Source organism: Ceratosolen solmsi, unplaced genomic scaffold (genome assembly GCF_000503995.2).
Source record: "Ceratosolen solmsi marchali unplaced genomic scaffold, CerSol_1.0 scaffold30, whole genome shotgun sequence".
Taxonomy (NCBI): domain Eukaryota; kingdom Metazoa; phylum Arthropoda; class Insecta; order Hymenoptera; family Agaonidae; genus Ceratosolen; species Ceratosolen solmsi.
The window spans coordinates 1,373,950-1,390,082 of NW_011948421.1; the positions used below are offsets into that span (position 1 = coordinate 1,373,950).

Here is a 16,133-nt window from a genome sequence, read left to right on the forward strand (position 1 = left end):
AGAGGAGAGAAGTCGCGCGAACTCGTCTCCCAACACGAATCCCCGCACGTTATGACCGAATCTAAGTCAATGCCGAGGAACAATGTCGCCGGAGACGGAAATTCCATTAGACGATCGATGGGAGCCGAGAGGGTGGATGCTGGACACTTCTTAGCAAGTCGAGCCGATTAATGTATTCGCGACGTCGGGTTGCGAGATGAAATTGCGAGACGAAATAGCCCGAATACCCGAGCTCCTCCTCCCACGTTTTTCGTCCACTTCCTCCACTTCCTTCACTTCCTTGCCAACGCACGCGACGCCTTGTTGTCGTCCCTTTCTTCAATAGCGGATTGGCTCCTGTCGGCTAACGCACTCTCGGTAGTGCTGACCTTTTCTCTCCCAACTCGCCCATTCGCGAGTTGAAATTACGGCTTGTTATTATGTTCTTCGAGTTTCCTAATAAATCTCATTAATTAAAAGATTTTAGGCACAGATTGCCCGGCACCATTAATACATACATACACATATATATATATATATATATATATATATATATAGGCGAATTGAATGCATGTATTTATGTACTTGGGGGGCATGCCTTTTATTTTTATGCTTCTTTGCTTTATTTACATGAGAACAATGCATGTTATCTGCCTCTAACGCGAAATATTCATGTAAATTAGCGCTATGGCGTCCTGGTATTCATCCTACACATTAATGTATCTTATGATGATACATGGATAATTAATTCGTAGCTTCTGTTTCCGCGTTTCTAATGCAATCATATTCATCGCGTTTTCTCGAACCATAATATCATCAGAGAACATCTATTACGCTAAACATAAAATAATAATCATAATAATAATAATAGTAGTAATAATAATAATAATGATGATTGATGATGATGATGATGATGATGATGATGATAATAACAATGATGACAATAATGATAATGATAATAGTAGCGATAGCAACAAAACAACAACAAAAACAGAAACAACTATACTATTTGAAAAGTGCCTGAAATTAATGCAGCGAGGCTTCGTAAAACCCGTAATTATGCAGATCTCGTGTCGATAAGTCGCGCATAATTATTTTTCCCATCAAAATATCTATCCTTTTAGTCATTCTTCACCAATGGCTTTGTTACCACGGCCATTTGCAATCTATTTGCGGATACTTACTGAAATTATTATCTAGATTACAATTAACTTAAAGATATTAAATTTTGCCATTAAATCGAATGGCCACGCGTAAATAATGGTTTGTATTCAAATCCCTTCTCTCTCTCTCTCTCTCTCTCTCTCTCTCTCTCTCTCTCTCTCTCTCTCTACACACATACACACGCATACACAGACACACACGGAGTGAGTAAGAGAGAAAGAGAACACAATACAAAAATCATATATAATGTAATAAAGTGCACGATAATAAAATACAACATTCTAAAAGATTTGGATTTTTTAATTACGTTTTTCGTATGACGAATGAACATATAACCGACAATCAGGAGTCCCCGACTAATCCCTGCATTCGACAATGTTTGCTAAACTTAAAACGATGTGCAAATAAAAGTGCATTATCATCCACCCAGGGCCGCCACCCGCCACTGCGATTTATAAAAATGCAAATCAACGGCTGCGTCTAGCCGCAGCTTCGTAATCTCGGCGCACACTCATTACGGACATCCATCATCCCCGGTACCACCATCGACTTGGAGCTCTCCAAGCCGAGCAGCGCGTGTGCCCGGGAGACTCGGACGCGACGTCCAAGTTGAAAAAAACCATTAAACACGGAATTATCAATTCCATCACGCTCGATTTCCCGTCTATTAACCGAGCAAGAACCGTGATAAAACGGCCCCAAAGTGCCGTCATCGATGACAAATAAGATGTATTAAGTTGGCGAGGGGGAGGGGGGTAGCGACAGTGAGGCCTTATTAGCTATTGGAGTTCTAATTAGCAGCGCGTACACTCCTAGCGAGTTTCCATCCATCCATTACATTCAGAAAATAAAGTTAAACGTTTTTCTCTCGTTTGCCTGTTACAGAGAAGCGAGAACCTCGACCTGTCCCTGAACGTGCCGCAACATCACCAGTCGTCGTACCATCACCATCACCACCACCACGACGGCTATAGCATGGCTGAACAGGTAAAGCGCCTTTCGTCCTCGATGATCTGCGCCTTCTCTCTTGATCGCGTTATTGTAAATTCCTTTTCCTCCTTCTGCTGCTCTGCCCCGTGCTCCTATACTCTCCCCCCCCCCTCTCCTCTCCTCCCCCTCCAATCTCTCCACTTTATTCGTAACAAGGAAAGTACTGAAATTTAACGAAGGGATAATAACAGCTGTTCGTTAATCATTTACTAACGCAATTCTAGTTTTTATCTCCGCCTTTATTTGTCGTACACGCGTACGCACGCACACTTTCCAACCTCTCTCCCACCCTCCCTCTGTCTGTCTCTCTGTCTGTCTGTCTGTCTTTGTCTATATACCGCCCACGCAACCCTCCACCGTCTCTCTCTCTCTCTCTCTCTCTCTCTCTCTCTCTCTCTCTCTCCCTCACTCACTCATTCGCCAAACGGTTTTTTTCCTCTTCTTTTTTTCTTCTTTTTGCCCATTCTCCTTAAGAGCTTGATTCGTGAGGTCTCTATCTCGTTTATTTTCTCATTTGTTCGGTCCGTATGCGAGAAATGCGAAGGAGTTGCTACTTACTAAGCGCATTTCTCCCGGTAGCTTATAGCGAAATATTACGGATAGATTGTAATTTAATTTCATAGTAAAAATTTCTAATTTTTCCGAGATAAATATAAAAGCTTAGTTCTCGAAAGAGATAAAATGAATTAATACCTCGGTTAAGTAAAGCCAAAATACAGGGAATGTAACATAATATTAAAAAATAATAATAAATAATAAATAATAAATAATAAATAATAATAATAATAATAATCTGACAAAGAATTTTTTAAAGAAATTTTTACATATTTCTAGAATCGCGAGAATAGGATTCAGCTTTCTCTCAGCACTTATTACCAAGCAAATTAGATGTTTGACAGTTATGTGGTAACGTATGTGAATAAATGTGAAAAATTATGATTGCTTATTAATTAAGTAACAGGCACAAAATACTCATTGTTATTTCATATCTGAACACATAAGAAAATCCAATTGAAAACTTGTTTGCTTTTTTAAATGCCTACTATTTGCAAGAGTTATTGAAACTGTATTATGACGTCGTGGCTTGATAGATTTGACCAGTGAGACCCGATACCGTAATAACCTTCGATTTGAAAATATTGACTAGTATTAAGCCATACGAAAAAGGAAAAACACGCGCATTGTTTAATATACCAGTTATATATCTTTCGTTACAATCAACTTTTAAACGTAAGATCATGATTGCAGTAACAAAGTTATAAAATAAAATTTTATCTTTTATAGCCATAAGAGACTTTATATTGTGAAATGCTAAAATAAGTTTTGGTTTTACGTTTTTTTTTCTTCTTCAATTTTTATCATAAACTTCGGAGTATTTAAAAAAAAAAATATATATATATATATATATATATATATATATATATATATATAATTTAAAACGTAAACAATTTTATATTTACATCAACGGCGTAATAAAACATTGTCTATACAAAAGGTGAACTATAATTTTATATAATTTTTTCTAAAAAAAAGTATAAAAAGGACTATTTTTATGTAGGCTTGCTTGCATTGTTGGCGACGGGTTAATGAAGAGAGAGGAAAGAGATACAAGTTAATTATCAAATGAAAATAATTTAAATAAATTGAAAATTGAAACATTAAAATTTTTTATTTATTTTTTTTTTTTTTAACAATAATACTCGTAATAATATTTGTTCGCTCTACGTAATAAAATTTTAATTGAAAAATAATTGTTGTTGTTGTTGTTGTTGTTGTTGTTAAATATCTGCACTAAAATAAAATATTGAGTAAAAGTCATTTATATGAAATTAAAAAAAACACTGTGCTTCTGGCATCTTATATAAATATAATATGGAAAAACGACGACCTAACAAACGTTTTTTAATCTTTGTTTCTATTTCTGTAGTATAGAAAATTTGAAACGACTCGTACGTGCATAACATAAAATAAATTATTAATAACTTATGGAACAGAACTTTTTCTTTTTTATATCGTTCGCTACGATCAGTAATACTGTAAGGAAATGTATTTTGAAGTGACTTGGAAAACAAAAAATAAAATAATTTTCTTTTTATTGATTAATTTCTTAATATACTGCATACCGAAAACAGTTTCAAAAGACAAGTTTCTTCTCTCCAAACGAGGCTAATAATAATACATTTATAATTCGTGTAGACAATACCAGACAAAACTCGTGCCAACATTTTTCTCAATCTTGTAAAACTTTTGCTGATTTACCTCATCTTATGCGCACTTCTATTTACTCTACAATTTTTCTTTAATACCTCAAGCGTCTGTAAATTGCCCTTTTTTATTTATTCCCTCGAATTTTAGGAAAAAGTCACAGACGCGGCTGTTTTTAATAAAATGGATATTTGTCTCTACAATGTTTTGACAGAGAACCGAAGAGACAAGAGTCTGAAAGATCTGAAATAAATTGTGAATGTATGAATCGGTGTATTATTGTCTTACCATTAACATAAATTATCCAACGACGTAATAATCCTTTCCTTATATAAATGGAAAAGAGGTTAAATATTTGCATTGATTATAAATTTTTCATTGGTCGTAATGTTTTATTGTGGAAAATGAGCTTCGTGTAGAAATTGAGAATAAAATTTGCACGATCTAACCTATAACTATAATGCCATACACATTGGAACAATTGAATTTTACCGAAAGGCTTTATTTCTTTAAGGGCTTATCATTATATAATTTTCTCCCATACTTCAAATAAATACACAACATACGGCAAAAGATTTTATTTTTTTTTTTTTTCTCATATTTTATTTCATTATTAACGATATAAATACAATACGTTTACAAATGATGAAAACGAGCGTGAAGATGGACGGAAGTACTCGTCGCTCGCTGTGTAACTATCGAATGAATATGAAAGTACTGTTTACGGCGGCACTCTGCCTAACACCCCGTATTTGTCGTAATAGGCAGAGAAAAACAAAAGGTGCATTAAGAACAACTGTAATAACACGAGTAGTACGAGTATAAGAATAAAGGAGATAAAAAATATTCGGCAAGGTTTTTCTTTTGTTTTTTTTTTTGTTTTTTGTTTTTTTTGTTTTTCGTTTTTTTGTTTTTGGTTTTTTTTGGTTTTTTTTTTGTTTTTTTTTTTTGGTTTTTTTTTGTTTTTTTTTTTGTTTGTTTTTTTGTTTTTGTTTTACTATACGACCGAGACATTCCATTGCAGATAAATATTAGTAAAGTAATTTGAAAAACATTCTTATTTCACGAAAATTAACGATCGTGCATTATTATAAGTCGTTAAGAGATTTTTTTAAGTACATTTAGATTATTAAAAGTCGCTTAGCATTGCAGCAGTATTATATTTAGACATACGAGCACGTATTGGTGTAATATTAATGAATAAAAAATCGTCAGACCATGTGGATGATAAAGCTATTTTATTTCAGTCTCGCCGACTCTTTTTTTTTTTCTTTTTTTTTTTTTTCCCCTCATCCCCTACCCTTCCGCCACCATCTCTCTCACTCACTCTCTTTCACTCAGCTATTGAAGCTTACAAACTCTTCATTTGCATTGCAGCCATTAGCAGAAGCGTAGGTTTTCAATCTCTTTAGACTTTGAGATTTTTACGCTTCTAAAAAATTCCATTTCTTTCACTTTTATATCCACATTTCTCTCTCTCTCTCCCCGGCCCCCCTTCCTTTTGTTGTTGTTTTTGTTGTTGTTTTTGTTTTTGTTTTTGTTTTGGTTGTTGTTGTTGTTTTTTTGTTTTGTTTGTTTGTTTTTTAACAAAGTTTATCATAGAACATAACGTTTACAATTATGCATTTGTATACATTTTCGACTTGGCTTGATATAATCGTTAAATTATACGAACCTGCGAATGAAATTGCAATGAATCCGTAAAGTAGAAATCATTATGATTGAATATTTTCCTATTAATTTAAATCGTCAATATTACCGAACAATTATTTACAATTATTTTTATTCCGCTTATGATGTATTAAATTCTAAAATCAATTTTGATTATTTTCGTTAATAAATTCAAAGATTTATTTTTGCGACATTATTAAGAACCATTGGAAAGGACGATGCATATAAATGTTATATTATTCATACGAGATTCTTATTTTAAGCTTTACTTGTGAATAAATCAAACTCATATCGTTGAAATGACAGTAAGCTGTTTCATAATTATATCAGTGTTTAGTCTTCGAAAGAAAAAACGAAAACATGAAACGAAAATAAATTTTGAATATATTTAAAGAACCGAATGATATTAGATAAGCTTTATTAATATTTTTAATGGGCTGCAAATGTCGAGTAAATAAAATTTTTAAATATTACAAATAAATACAAGCTGATTATTTATTTGGTATGTTTACCCTTGTGAATTGTCTTTGTTCCAATGTTCACATGATATCAATGGTTGAACGATTATCCATACAAAATCCTTACAATTACATACAGCTTACAGCTACGTAATATAGAATTAATTTTTTTTGTCTCCTTTAAACGTCATATATTATAATTTAACAATTGTCGAATAATATTGAAGAGCATAATTAATTAAAATACATATAAAGTTTATAATGACTGATATTCTTAATGCATTAAGAAAGAATTGAACAGCTCGGAACAACAGCAAAGATATTCATGTACTTAAGACGAATTTATTCATTCATACAAAATCATACAAATACATCTAAGCCTCTCGATTAAATTTATTAAAAAGTAAATGTGAATAATGCAAATCCATTTTTCTTACAACGCTATGAAAATATGCAAAGAAAATACAAAATTTATACAAATATTTCTTAGCAATAAAACGTATCTTTGACATTTTTAAATACACATATGCATATCGCGATTATAATAAATATCTTTAAGAGTGTGAAGAGACTCGAGGAGATAAGAATCATGAATTAAAGTAACGACACTGAATCTTTCATAAAGATAATTCGTCATACAAGGAAAAAGGGCAAAATATTCTCGTGCCATCTCGTCTGCGACAACTCGTGCTTAAGAAAACTTTCGTGCCAATTTCCCATTTATTTCATCATCAGCACACGCCATAGCAAAAGACGAACGTCTATTTTTTTCTTGATACTTTGCCGTGTTTTTTCACTCTAGCAATTCGCGTTAGCAGAGGCTGCATTGATATTGCAGATATTCTAATGCTTATTCATTCTTACGTCGATAATTGATTAAATTATAACAGAAAGGCTTATTAAATTGTAATCTCTATATAATTATACCATCATTTTTTAATAGAAAACTCATTAAAATTCATTATCTAAGTCAATAGTGCAATAATGAGCCGTACTTAGTGCCTTATTTTAAATGGAGCAGAATATTTATTTGCATTATTTATGAAGAAAGAAATCGGAACAGTACAAGGTTCGTATAATTGTAAAAAAAAAAAAAAAAAAAAAAAAAAAAATCGAGCAAATTACCTTTTCTTTCCATTTTTTATTATATACATTCTTTAAAATTATTACTTACTCTTTACTATTAAAGAAATTTAAATTTTCATTTTACTTAATGTAATTTAAGCCTAGAATATCTGATAATTTATACATGAAAACTATATTCTTTATTATTTTTTTATTTTTTTTTTTGTTTCCTAAATGAAATAAATATTCATGTGACATTTTTATAACAGCGGTTTAAATAATTATTCATAAACATAGATTAAAACCAGCACCAGAGACGAACGAACATTTCATTTTTAGATAAAAATCACCGGAAACTCAAGATAAAAACTACCGTGCAAATAGTAAACATGGAACGTTGTGTAATTTTGAAAAATACCACTGATGATATAGAATACAGTAAATTCTACCATACTTTATAATAAAATTGCTTCATTATTTTTATGATTTTATTTGATTAAAAAAGATGGTATAAAACAGGCATACGAAATATATTTATATAATTATCCCTCAAGACTTCAAATTGATGCTTTGCAATTGAAAAAATAATTCATCTGTTTTGTAGGTTAAACGAAGAATGCATGAAACAACGGTACACATATAGTATAATTAGCAATTATACTTCATAGTAGATAATTATTAATATAGCATCTTATTAGTAAATTTTTAACTACAAATTGGTATATTTTATTCACGTACAGTTAAACATATGTTTTATTTATATTATAAAGTTTTTTTTATTTGAAATTATGTAATCCAAGAATATATATATATATATATATATATATATATATACACGCTAATGTAAATATTTTTATTCGCTTTATCCTCTGATTTAATAATATTTTTATATAAACTATATATTATTAATAAAACTGAATGTTTAATTAACATTAACATTAACATGTAAAGATTAATATTATTTATGTCGGTAAGAAAATTACATCTTGCTAATGTTTTTAGATATTTCTCGTATAAAAGTTAATTTATAAAATAACATTGAATATTAATGAGTCATAATTTAAATTGAGGACATAAAACTTTTGTCTCTCTTCAAGAAAAATAAATGACATAAAAAACAAAGCCAAAATCTTTGTTATAAATTTCTTTTCTTATTAGCTACCTAATTTTTTTTAATTAAATTTTTTATCATTATTAACTATTAAAAAAACAAAAAACAAAAAACAAAAAACAAAAAACAAAACAAAAAAAAATTAACTTTTTTCAATAGCATCTTTTATGAATATATTTTATTGGCCGTCCTTGAAGTTTTGATCCTCGAAAGCAACCGTCGTTAGTTATAGTTTCTCAATCCACTTGCAGAGTAATATTATTAAATGAAATAATATGTATATATAAATAACAAAAGAAATAATAATTATAATAAACGACAAGTTTTAAGCAGCTTGCATTAATTTTTATTTTACAATTCTAATTCGTCCCTTATATAAATAACTCTCGACAATTTTAACTGTCAGGCGAATATTCTATTATCAATTACTCGTAGCATTGCGTTACTTCCACTATATAATACAGTATATCTCTTGCATACAACGTTATAGAATTCACGATTACCTTTTAGTTTTTTACGCACACGCTTAGAGCGAAATAATATTATGCACGCAATGGGGGAACTACAACTACGACAACAACGCAACACGAGGTAAGAAAGCAAGAGCAACGTCGTGCGAAGAGATACGGTCTCCTCTTCACGAGCATAATACAGAATACTTTTGTTTCGTGTGTGTGTGTGTGCGCGCGCGCCTGAAGTTGCATATAGACGGAGAAGAGAAGGAAAGAACGATAGAGAATACCTAGGCTCGATCAGTCAATGCAATCTAGGCGCTCAGTAATTGGCAATCTGCAATAAATAACTTCACGGGCTATAATTTTCAGTATTTTAACGATCAAACGAGCTACAGACTCTTTCTCACTCGTTTTATTTTCTTCTGTTCCCTCCTTCCCTCTCTACCTTTCTCCACCCCACTATTTCGTTCTCTTTCTTAGCACTTTGCATTTTTCATTCTCTCTCATAAACTCTATCACGGACTCTGCTTCTATACTTAAATATATATCTACTTATCTTCTGTTTTTCTTTAAATGAAATTTTAAGCGGAATACCGCTATCGTATCAGTTGTGCAAATGGTAAATTTCAATACTTTTACCGAAGCATCATTGCCAATGGATGACAATTTGAAAATTTACTTCTTAGCGTCATTAATAATAATCAATATATCACCTGTGTGCTGTTACTATTACTTATTTGGCTTTTACGAACCTGTAAACTCCACAATAAATCGAACTTTGTTTGCATTTGCATTTTACTATTTTATTTAGAATAAAAGTAGACAATAATAAAATTAGGGATCATAAATTATATCTAATAGCAATAATATATATATATATATATATATATATATATATATATATATATTATTTTTTTTGTATAATTAATGCTACAAGCGTAACTTAAAAAATTCTTTTATAATTTTCATCGTTTGAAGAATTAAGGTTTAGATACCTATGTTGCAGTATTCCCCATTAGTCGTTTTTCTCTATATAATCCCGTTCCTTTTTTGTTCGTTCTAACGAAATTCATTCAACTCGCCCTTTCTGTCTTTCTTTTTTTTTTATTTTTTATTTTTGTTACGTACTCGTGCATCCTCTCTTTTTATATAATAATATACCTTTCCCTTTTTTGTGCAGCTCTATCTTTCTCATCCTACCATTTCTTTTTTCTCCTTTGTCCATTTGAATTTAACGATTGTACATTGTTAAGCACTTTTATTTATTTCTTTTTCCCATATATTTTCGTACCAACCTTACGTGTACAATGCTGAAATTATATGCATAATCTAATCGCACATAATCTGTATAATTAATTTTTTGCAATAAAAATAATTTATATTGATATGTACATATATATATATATATATATAACGTCGTTTAATGTTATGTTAAGTCTTTATTTTTCTTCACATTAAAAAACTATTATACTATAATAAAATGTAATTTCTGTTGTTTTTTTTTCAACGTTCCTTTTTTTCTTTTTTCTTTGTCTTTTTGACTTTATTCAATTTTAATATGGCTTTTATTAAATTTATTTCTATTATTAATTCTAGTCTAATAGTATTTTCTCCATTTATTTCCGTTTTCATATTAACATTGACGTTCACAATGATCTTTAAAGAAATGCTCAAGATTAACTTGATAGGTATATGTAGGATAAATAATCTCCTTATAGATTTTTCTTTTTTCACTTATAATACAATCTCTTTTGTTCGATTTCTTATGAGGTTAGGTCATAGTTGATTGATATATATATATATATATATATATATATATATATATATGATAGTTTGTTCGTGCAAGGATTAAGAAATCGTCGATTAGCTTGACTGAGCAAAGAAACACTTGCATTTATTTTTCTTCGTTTTTTCATTCTAGTTACCCGTTCTTGATGTTGCATCTTTTGGTCCAGTAGGTGCAGTTTATTTATGCTCGTTTGGCGCTGCTCTCAAGTATAAATAATGAATCGAATGTTGTGTTTGTTCGAAGTCGATTGCTCGTAGCAAATGCATACGTCGGGATAATGTTTTATTTGAGTGATGAAATTCTTGCATCAGCATTTTGCAATTAAAATAATTATCGTAATTATCGATGTAGTAGAAAGATATAACTTCGATTTGTTAAGTGGTTTCGATTTGTTTATCGCGTTAATATTCTTTTGGTACCTAATGCACTTGTTATATTAATTACATTATTATTCAATGCACATTATTAGCAATTCTAATTGATTCAAAACAATTTATAATACAATCGTCTCATTACGGCTAATAATAATAATAACAATTATTATATATATATATATATATATATATATATATATTCTGTCATCTTACAAATGCATAACTGACCTTGAGATTAGTAATGAATACATTGTGTTCACGCATGCGTGGGCGCGTGTATTCGCAAACAGCAGAATAAAGACTCGGTATGTGCACGGACAGTTGGACAAAAGACAACACATCCTTACACATATCGACGAGAAATCCCAAAGCAATTACGAGAGAAAAGTAACTGATTCGCAACGCTCCATTGTGTGTATACACATTTCTCAGCGACACGTACAGTTAACTTGCGAGAAAGCTCGTTTCTTTGCTCGTTTAACCGATTACTAGGATGATCATGTGCGCCACCTTTAAAACGAATTGACGTCGTAAAGCTTTCGCTGAATTAGATGAACTTTTTTACGTGCAAAATGTGAAATGGCCTCTTAAAGCTCGACTCATCGTATGGCAACAATGCGCGTTGTTGAATGTCGAATAGGGAAGGGAAAAAATGACAGTCGTTAGGCTGTTTGTCATATATCAGCTTACGCCTCCTACGTATTGTATTAATTCGATATATATATATATATATATATACGCATACATACATACATACATATTTCCTCCAAGTTCACCTTTCTCTTTTTATTATAAAATTATTATTAGTATTCAGTTTGGCGATTACACGTTGCATCGAGAAAATTATATAACGTCGTTGGAATTGGTCTTGCGCTCTTAAAGTTCTGACATTAAATTCATTTACCGAGAAGTATAAAAATTATTTGCTCTCTACGATTTAAAAATTTATTTATATGATGGATGAATTGTTTGAAATTTTGCCGATTTATTTTGTAATAGCGAGAAAGGCGACTAACGTGCTTTTTGGGCTCGACTTCACTCTCACTCTAAAAATGAATAATCGATAGTCATGGGTTTATTAGAAATGTTGACATGGGCAATTAATATGTCAGGCATGACATTTAATTCATTTAGTTATATGCTAATGTTAGGCATTATGTTTATCGTGCATTATCTTTGGACTATATTACATCATTAAAATTGCATTAACATATCTTTTAAAAGACATGTTTACGCTTATAATTAAGCAAACTGAATTACTGTAATATAATGAAAATTGACTGCTATATGATTAGGAAAATTATATTTGCAATATTCTCTAATACGGATTGTCGTGTACATAAATTAGTATTATTAACGACTTATACGTAGTCATTTGAGCGTAAAAATAATAAATTAGTGCGTAATGTGACCGAAGTAATAAAAATTACATATCTAAATGAAATTAAAATTTCATTGTAAATAATTTATAGGTACCACGTGGAAATAATTACGTCAATTTTATTGCCAATACAGAATTTTCATAATTGTTTATTATTAAATTAATTGGGAAATATTGAATTTAAAAACTATCGGCTTACGTAATAGTGGAATCGTCATTTACCTTCTATCGCTGATTTCTTCGAAATATCATAAAAGCATAAAAATTACCGAGAGAGAGAGAGAGAGAGAGAGAGAGAGAGATTATATTTGTAATAATATGCTTTGCAACACCACAACTGCTCACTGTTAAATTCAATGATCCTTGTTGAAGTATTTTACTCTGATACTACATTCCTTTATCTTTGTAAAGAAGGATTTATTTCTTGAGTAAGGATGGGTAAACGATAGCAATCTTCTGTAGAGTTTCTATGTTTAGCACTTAACGAGTGAAAAAGATCTACTTTACAATCGTTAATGAGATGATATTTTTGCACTGGCGTTAAATTTTTAGCGAGTGTTCGCAAGCACTTAATAACTAATTTGGCTGTTTATGCTGCGCGAGATAGACTTACGTTTGCAAAATGTGTGCTAGATAATTTGCGATAGTAACTTATATAATTTAACAATACAAAAAAATATCGGAGTTATATGTGCGGTGCAGTTGCAACGAAATTTTTCATTTACATATATTGCTTTTATATCAACTCAACTATTGTTTACAAATAACATTATTATATGTATATGTATATGTATATGTATATGTATATGTATATGTATATGTATATGTATATGTATATGTGTATATATATATATATATATATATATATATAATTAGGTATTTATGAGGCTTCTATTGTATCCTTATAATTTACTTAGCTCTAATGTACTATCGTGAAAAAAAAAGTAGTGTCGATAATTGTCTGGGTGAACTGTTTAGTCATCTAACGACCTCGAATATTTCAAAAAAATATCCACACAGGCTTATTGACTCCGCTTTACTTTTAATAATTTCATTTTTCTAAATAACTTTTTGTTAAAATTCAATTGTTCCTTCTCGTGTCTCGTTCAAACAAAGGACAATAGCCGAACTCGAAATAAAAAGGTTCGATCATGAATTGCTTTTCAATTTGTTACCATCCACTCTCTTGTATTGTCCGACGTAAAAATATTTCGTCATAAATTTTTACTTTTAAACCATTCATCAAAATCATAGCAAATGAATGAAAAAGAATGGAAAAAGTAGTGGTTTTTGATAAAACTCTCGTAATAAATCTTCCGCTTTTTTATAAAGCTATTTTCATTACAGGAATGTAATCAATCATTAGAAAAGAAAGAAATATTTAATCTGAAATACCATAATAATGGAAATATGTATATTTGTAAATAATTATTTATTAATAATTATTATGTAATTAATTTTTATATTTTTATTGCTGGAAAGCGATAAGAACATACTTTCCTCGATCCTAAAATAAATGTTCTCTTAGATAATTTATCATGAAACATTTTAACGTTTATCCAATCTGTACTATATAATATTAGATCGCGAAAAAAGAAAAAAATTGATACAATAAATCACGAAATTTTCTTTATTTAATTTCAGATAGAAGAATAGATTTATCCTCTTGTAAACATATTTCATTCTTGAACATTGAAAATTCATTATTTTAAAATTGAAAATATTTTTATTTAATTTATATTGAGAATATATATATATATATATATATATATATATATATATATATATATAAATATATATTCAAAAGATAATTTTCATTCTTTTCGAAGAATATTAAAATAACAATAATGTGTAAAAAAAAATTTTCCATTGTTGTCCAATATTTAATTCGATCAAATACTAATGATCTGCCTTGAGGCTAAAATTATTATTATTATTTAAGTACAAACTGATATTTAAAAGTATTTCTCTTGAGTAATTATGCGTTAGAGCAATTACAAACGAATGCTTTTTCTACCCATTTGAACAAAATAAAATAATCATAATGAAAAAATTTTCTTATTCTCAATACCTTACAGTCCATAATTTTTTAATAATGCGGACTCTATTTTCAAAGTTAATGGCTTATTCAAAATATTATACAAATATTTGTCCAATTCAATCATTTCAAGTTTAAATACCCATATCCGCTGGTACCCGTATTCGTTTGACTGTTCAAGACTCTTAAAAAAGTCTTTAAAAAGTTGGAAGTAAGTCACTTTGATTCGTACTTTTGTCAATGGCAATTCCGTCTTATTAGCCACAAGTCTATCTCGTTGTCACTTTTATCAAGCGAATACCGAAAAACAATCCTGAAAACTACTTCCCCGTTTATAACAATAAAAAGCTTCTTTATCTCTTTTCTCTCTATTATTAAACTCTCTCCTTCTTCTCCTCCACTCCTCCCCATTTCTCCCATACTCTTGTTCTCTTTTCTCAACTTGATCATCTCCTTTTGACTTTGTTTTTTTTTTTTTTTTTTTTTTTCGTTAGTCTTTTTATTTTTCTCTTACATTCGATACCGTTGCGAAATGTTGTTGCAGTACTGCCAACATGTAATTTTCCGCAATTTCGGACACGTCATTACTAAGTCGTAAACGACTGAACTAAACGTAAACTCGCTAAACTGTTTTCCAATGTATAAAGGGCAATAACTTTTTATTATCTGCTTTTTCCTCTTTTCATTCGTTTTTTCTTCGTCTCTATTTTTGTATCGTTTACCATTATTTTATTTACTTGTACTTTCTGCTTTTTAAGCAGTTCTTTTTCTTTTTCATAGGGCATGGGTTGAAGTTGAACGATCGTGTTATTTTCATTTTCATTCGTGAATTTACGAAGAACCTTAAAGCACTATTATTCCGGTTGAAAGAGGGTAAAACAATATAGTATAAATATTTTGCGAAATACTCAATGGAAACAATATATAAAACATGATAAAATAATGAGTTAACCATTAGTCCGGAGTAGCTTTTAAAAATACGTAAAACTTTATTTGCAATAATTTAAATAAGTTCAAAATACTTTACTATTAAAACTTGATAATTTAAAAATTTCGGACGTCTCTATATTACAATTTGCATTCAAATATTTTGATCTACATTATGTATTTCGTATAAATATTATTAATATTAAATTAAAATTGTGTTCTAATTATTTGTGACCGTGTAAGCGCATTAAAGCGTGTTTGGAGCTAAAAATATGATTGGTATTTGTCTTTATCTTGTACTCAAACTCAAAAGTTTAGTAATTTTGAAGAATTTTTATTTAACTCATATCCATAATATTGATTAGGAAGTCCAGTTTTTAAAGCAGTGGCAGATTAATTGATTGTTCCAGAATTTTTAACTGATTGTTAGTAATAAATTTTTAACAATCTACACATACTATAATCGGATTTTCAATGAATGCGAAAAATAAGTAATTCATTGGCATTAAAAGTTTGTTTTACGAGC

At 29.9% G+C, this 16,133-nt stretch overlaps 1 protein-coding gene across 1 annotated transcript in view; it reads left to right on the forward strand.

Annotated features, from left to right (window-relative positions):
- The first annotated feature begins 2,039 nt into the window (after positions 1-2,039).
- The window catches only part of LOC105361266 (TOX high mobility group box family member 3-like), a 58,095-nt gene continuing 44,001 nt past the window's right edge, over positions 2,040-16,133 (forward strand). The window contains 1 exon segment of the mRNA XM_011498378.1: positions 2,040-2,130. Within this exon segment, the coding sequence (XP_011496680.1) occupies positions 2,119-2,130 (12 nt within the window). The 5' untranslated portion in view covers positions 2,040-2,118.